At 43.2% G+C, this 6,000-nt stretch overlaps 1 protein-coding gene across 8 annotated transcripts in view; it reads left to right on the forward strand.

The window, feature by feature from the left end:
• The window catches only part of LOC121320103 (solute carrier organic anion transporter family member 1C1-like), a 29,290-nt gene extending 23,797 nt beyond the window's left edge, over nucleotides 1-5,493 (forward strand). For 6 of the 8 annotated variants that reach the window (XM_041258322.1, XM_041258327.1, XM_041258326.1 and 3 more), the window contains 2 exons: nucleotides 4,040-4,157; nucleotides 4,611-5,492. In XM_041258322.1, coding sequence (XP_041114256.1) covers nucleotides 4,040-4,157; nucleotides 4,611-4,839 — 347 coding nt within the window. In that variant the 3' untranslated portion in view covers nucleotides 4,840-5,492. Of the gene's footprint in view, nucleotides 1-85; nucleotides 338-4,039; nucleotides 4,158-4,610 lie in introns of those variants that run through there. The other 2 variants (XM_041258328.1, XM_041258329.1) reach the window with 2 other exon arrangements.
• The last annotated feature ends 507 nt before the right edge of the window (nucleotides 5,494-6,000 follow it).

Below are 6,000 nucleotides of genomic sequence, written 5' to 3' on the forward strand. Positions count from 1 at the left end.
CCAAGCTTGGCTTGAAAAACTGTTTGAACACTACACTGTAGAAGCATGCTGCCTGACTCCCTGTCTTACCCTTTCCTGTCTGCAGCATGAGAAGTACGTGAGAGTGAGTACTAAGGGCTACAATTTATGTTACAATTTATCTGAATATCTGTCACTGCCCTTTTTTTTTTTAAACTCTAATGCCAAATCAGTCTGTCATACATTGTGCAGTTACATATCGCTTCCTCCAGTTTCACCTGCCGAAAACGCAGCCAAAACGAAGCAAACGAGACAAGCTAGGGTAATATAACAGTTAATAACTAAACAGTTTTATTATTATTATTATTATTATTATTATTATTATTATTATTATTATTATTATTATTATTATTGCAGGATTAAATACAGTAAAATAGGGAGCAGATCAGTGCAAGTTAAAGTGCAAGTTAGAGTGCCATATTGTCCAGAAGGGAAGAGTTGAGTTTTAGAGGTGTTGTCTGAAGAGGTGTGTCTTGAGGAGGTGCCTGAAGGAGGTCAGGGACTGGGCAGTCCTGACATCCGTAGGAAGGTCGTTCCACCACTGCGGGCTGAGGGTGTATAAGGAGCGGGCTCTGGAGGCAGGGGAGCGTAGAGGAGGTACAGCCGGTCTTCTCTTGAACTGGATGCGAGCGGTGATCGGGAGCCAGTGGAGTGAGCGGAGCAGTGGAGTAGCGTGGGAGAAGTGAGGCAGAGAGAACATCAGGTGAGCAGTGGAGTTCTGGATGAGCTGGAGCGGATGGGTGGAGGATGCAGGGAAGCCGGCCAGGAGAGAGTTGCAGTTGTCTAGGCAGGAGAGTACCAGGGCCTGGATGAGGAGTTGCAGGAATAGTTGGTCAGGAATGGTTGGATTCTTTATATGTTGCTCAGGAAGAAACAGCAGGTGCATGCTAGAGTGGAGAGGAGCTGGGAGTAGGAGAGGCAGGGGTCCAGGGTTACTCCGAGGTTCTTGGCTAAGCAAGGGGGAGAGAGGGATAGATTTAGTGAGGTTGAGTTTGAGGTGATGCGAGTGCATCCAGGAGTAGTTAGCAGACAGACAGGTAGAGATACTGGAGTTGAGGGGAGGGGGAGGAAAGGAAGATCTGAGCATCATCAGCATAAAAATGAGAACAGGAGAGGACCCAAGACTGATCCTTTGGGGACTCCTGTTGAGAGAGGGTGAGGTGTGGAAGTTGAACCACGCCAGGTTACCTGGTAGGTGCGGTCGGAGAGGTAGGAGGAGAACCAGGCCAGAGCAGTGCCGAAGATTCCTAGGTCAGCGAGAGAGGATAGGAGAATAGAGTGATCGACAGTGTCATAGGCAGCAGAGAGATTGAGGAGAATTAGGACAGAGCAGAGAGAGGCAGCACAGGCAGAGTTTAGTGAGTTAGTGATAGACAGGAGAGCAGTTTCAGTGGAATGAGCAGAGTGGAAACCAGATTGGAGAGAATCGAGCAGAGGGGTTAGACAGGAAAGCAGAGAGCTGACGGTGTACTGCCCGCTCAAGGGTTTTAGAGAGGAAGGGTAAGAGGGAGACAAGACGGTAGTTTTGGAGGGAGATGGGTGATAGAGGCTTGTGTGAAGGCAGAGGGAAAGAGGCCAAAGAAGAGAGAGGTGTTGAGAAGGGAGGCGATGAAGGGGAATAGAACAGGAGCAGCAGCTTGAAAGAGGGGCGTGGGCAGGGGGTCCAGGGCGAACGTAGTGAGAGGTCAGAGTTTGAGAGGGGAGAGAAGGAGCAGGAGGGTGAATTAGTACAGGAGACAGAGGGTGTTGTGGTTGGAGCGGGAGTCGGTGGAGGGGAGGGAGAGGTGTTTGTGGATATCAGAGATTTTAAAGGAGAAGAAAGAGGCAAGGTCATCACAGGAGATAGAGGAGAGAGGAGGGGGGGTGGATTGAGAAGGGAGGAGAAGGTAGAGAATAGTTTCTGGGGGTTATTAGTGGAGGACTGGATAAGAGATTGGAAATAGAAGCATTTAGCAGAGGAGAGAGTAGAGGAGAAGGAGGAGAGGATGGAGCGGTAGAGGTCTAGGGCAGCAGGGAGTTTGGTTCTCTTCCATTTATTTTCAGCAGAGTGCAGTTTGGTTCTTGCTGAGCAGAGCAAAGAGGAGAGCCAGGGTTGGGGAGGGCCGGTCAGATCAGGGGGTGAGGGAAGAGGTGAATGAGGAGAAGAGAGTGGTAGCAGAGTCTACAGAGAGTTGGGAGAAGCAGTCGATAGGAGTGAGGTGAGAGAGAGTGGTGGAGGCAAGGACAGAGGGGGAGAGAGAGCAGAAGTTACGGCAGGAGGTGACAGTGGGGGTAGGTGGAGTAGGGAGAGAGGGGAGAGACAGAGAAAAATAGATGAAATAGAGAGAGGTGACAGAGAGGATGGAGGGGCAGTTTGCCCTGGAGAATGTGAGGACAGAATAACAGTGATGTGAGAAAGAGTCATAGCAGGACAGGTGAGACAGATAGGTACAGTAGTAGTGGGAGCAGAAGCGGTGGGGGGGGGGTACAGACCTGTCTAGTAGTTGGCATTTTCCAGAGCTCTGTTAGATTCTGATTTTCTCCTCGCAGGTGTCTCCTCGCTAGATTCCTGGCTCTTTGGTAGAGTGTCTGTTCGGTTGGCTGGCGATTCATGCTGGCGCACAAATAGGCTAGTTTTTTTATCTGTGATCTTTAGTTGCTTTTGTGCATTTTCATTTGTAAGTGAACTGTGACATTAGGGCCTTATCGAGCACTGTATTCTCCAATTCTGATTACTGACTTTGGATACAGTTTTAATTCTGGAAACTGTTGATTTTTTTAATCTTTTGGTTTTGCTAAATTGCATTGCCTTTTATGTTTTACATAGTTCTGTGCATGGATAACGTTTAGATTTAATTTTGGCGTTGGTTCGTTAATGTGAAATTTTACGCAATACGTTTCGGATTTAATAGTGTGTACTGTATTACAGTTAACTGTTGTCTCTTAAGTTTTGGCAAGTGATATTTTCAGAATCATATTGTTCTAAATTAAAATACTCCTTCTGTTAAAAATATAGTACTGTACCAACAAAACCAATACAGTACATCTAAATGGAAGCCTACTTATTTTAAATAGTCCTTTCAGATATGTATTTTTGATATTGTCAGTTTTTCAGGGAACACAAAAAAGATACAAGGATTGGAACGGGCCAGAATTAAATAATCAGAGATGCGTTACACCCGTTTAACCATCACTGAAGTCTATCTGCACTATATTCTGAATATCTTTTTTCCCCCTCCTCTGCCCTGACCTCATCAGATAAGAAAACATCCATTCTGTTACTGTAAGTTGTGAGAAAAAAACAAGCAAAGCAGATGCATAAATAGTTTATAACATTACTTACCGGTATTTATTTAATTTAAATAAATGTGTTGCACTTATTTATGCTTTTGTAATATATATTGAATCTTAAAAGCAAGGGCAATCGTTTATTCCAGACCCCGGGTCTCTGCACTGATATATGAAGCAGCTTTAAACCCGTGTTTATGGCCACTTTTGAAAAACATGTTTAAATATAAAATCTAAATAAATATATTGTTTATAATGAAAAATTAAACATTGCATTTAAAATCAATATTTATAGAGAATTTTGAATAGCTTTCAAATGAGCACTGTTTTTCAAATTGGGAGCACATGCACATACTTCAGAGTAGCCAACAAAAATGAGTTCCTGGGATTTCATAGGAGAGTTTCATGTGTCATCTTACATTATAATACTTTAAATGCCATAAAAATGACAACAAGCACAGTTTATATATGTAGATTATTTTATTAGCAAAAAATCAGCATCAGCATCATTCAGTGTTGAATTCCAATAGGTATCGCAAGGCATATCGCAATATTGTCTTCAGTATTGCAATATATTGCAATACAGAGCCTCAGTCCCAATACCCACCCATATGCCATACACATGTTGACCTTTGTACATTTGAGTACTGTATGTTATTGAAAATAAATAATGCAGGAGACTGGATTGGAGAATCTGTGCCTTTTTTATGCGTGGTGCTTTAGGCCTGCAGTTAACAGTGCTTTTTGATTGCAGGTGGAATCCCTTCTCCAATTTATTTTGGTGCTCTCATAGACATGACGTGCTTAAAGTGGGGGTCCGACAAATGTGGAGGCAGAGGGGCTTGCAGGATGTACGATTCGAATGCATTCAAGTAAGCGCTACAGTCTTTTCATTGTTTTACATCTATATGTCAAGGCTGGCCAGATTGTAGGCCTTCTTGACGTGAGTAATGCTAAAGACTGAGCCAATTCATTGAATAATTGTAACCAGTGTGTGGTTCAGAGTGCAAGAGCTAGGGCTCCCCCTTCCCCTCACCAATTCCCTTCCTATTTAAACCCCTATTCAACCACCTTTTCTCCCCATCACCGACTCTGCAACTGTACCAGCCTTTAGGGGGCAGAGGAAGCTCGGCACCCTACCACGCTGGGCTTCACCTCGAGAAGGAAGGGGAGCCCCAGACAAATCCATGCAAACCCCTGAAGCACAACCCTAACACCCAGGAATCTATAGTTGAAACGCTACAGGATATGGACTGCATCAGGAATGGTAACAGCTTGTCTGATTGGAGCTTCAATAACACACGTCTATGGTTTCATTTTTGCAGGGCCATCTTCCTTGGATTAATTTATGGACTGTATTGCCTGTCATACTTGCTGTGGTTTGTCTTGTACACGCTGCTGAAGAGGCGCTTTCAGGAGAATCAAACAGACAACATGTCTGAAGATGAAGGCAAGGCAAACTTAAAGGAAACAGAGGACACTGGCAGTCACAAGGACTGTCATGAGATCATGCCAAAGGAGGAAGATCTGCTGGAAAGGGAGAGCGGTATTTAGCAGGAAACTTCATTGGTGGGACTCATTTCTATATCTCTCTTTTCTGCAGAAACAATATTAGCCAATACAAGCTACTGGTGGGATCCTACTGAACCTGGGAATTTTTATTTTGTTTTATGTTTTATACTATTAATTTGAGACAGGAGTTGGAGGTTGCAATATGAATACACGTAGAATGTATCAGAAGCTGATATCCAGTTTATATTAATGCAATATGGCTTCAATGGTAAATTATGCTCCTATGAATCTTTTGTGATATGAATTTAAATTAACAAACTTACTTATAATAATAATAAAGTATTATCCTTTGTTTTAGAACTGAGGCAGACAATGGAGAACCAGAAGATGATATAAAATGAGTACAAAATTTAATTTCTGTCCATTTAGGGATGGCGTGGCTCACAGCTGATCAATGCTATGCAGTGTGTTTAAGGGTTAGTATAGTCGAGTCACACAGGCTATGATTAAGAAACAATAGGAGTAGCACGCTGTGATTGTAGCGCTAATAGTTCTGAAGAAAAAAAATCTGACATTGGTTTACAGCAAATGTCCATGTGCCACACCAGTGGGTGTCATTTCTATGGTATTTAAGGAGGGGCTATGCTAATATTTTGGATGTCATTCATCATTAAACCATTACTATTAAAAAAGGGTGTTTACAGTAATTTTGTAAGAAGTTAGACTGATATTACAGAAACGCTCTAACTGTACTTACCTAATCATGGACCCCAGGGTTTACAGCAACTGGAACTGGCTGCTTCCAATACTCACAAAGTGTGCCGTCACCAAATCTCCTGATAGGATTTCTTTATATGCCTTCTAGGAATGAATGGCTAGGATAGCTTTCTCCCTGTCTGTAACAGCCTGGCAGCCTCCAGTGCAGGAGCATTAGATCAACCCGCAGAGATGAAGTCCTTATCTGGAACAAAATGGGAGTACACAGCACAGCAGCTTCTGATAGAAAAGACAGAAGATGGCACAGTGTTTTTATGTCTGTTTAATAGAGACCAGACTGTCCAATATATTTCTATGAACCCTTCATTACATCAATACCCCACTCACCAAACATCACACCATGGGTCTTCACAATCCCTAAAGTGATCCTTTCACTGAAGAGTTACTGCTTCACACCATGCTGTCTTTAGTACTCGATTGAGAACG

This window comes from Polyodon spathula, chromosome 8 (assembly GCF_017654505.1).
Source record: "Polyodon spathula isolate WHYD16114869_AA chromosome 8, ASM1765450v1, whole genome shotgun sequence".
NCBI lineage: Eukaryota > Metazoa > Chordata > Actinopteri > Acipenseriformes > Polyodontidae > Polyodon > Polyodon spathula.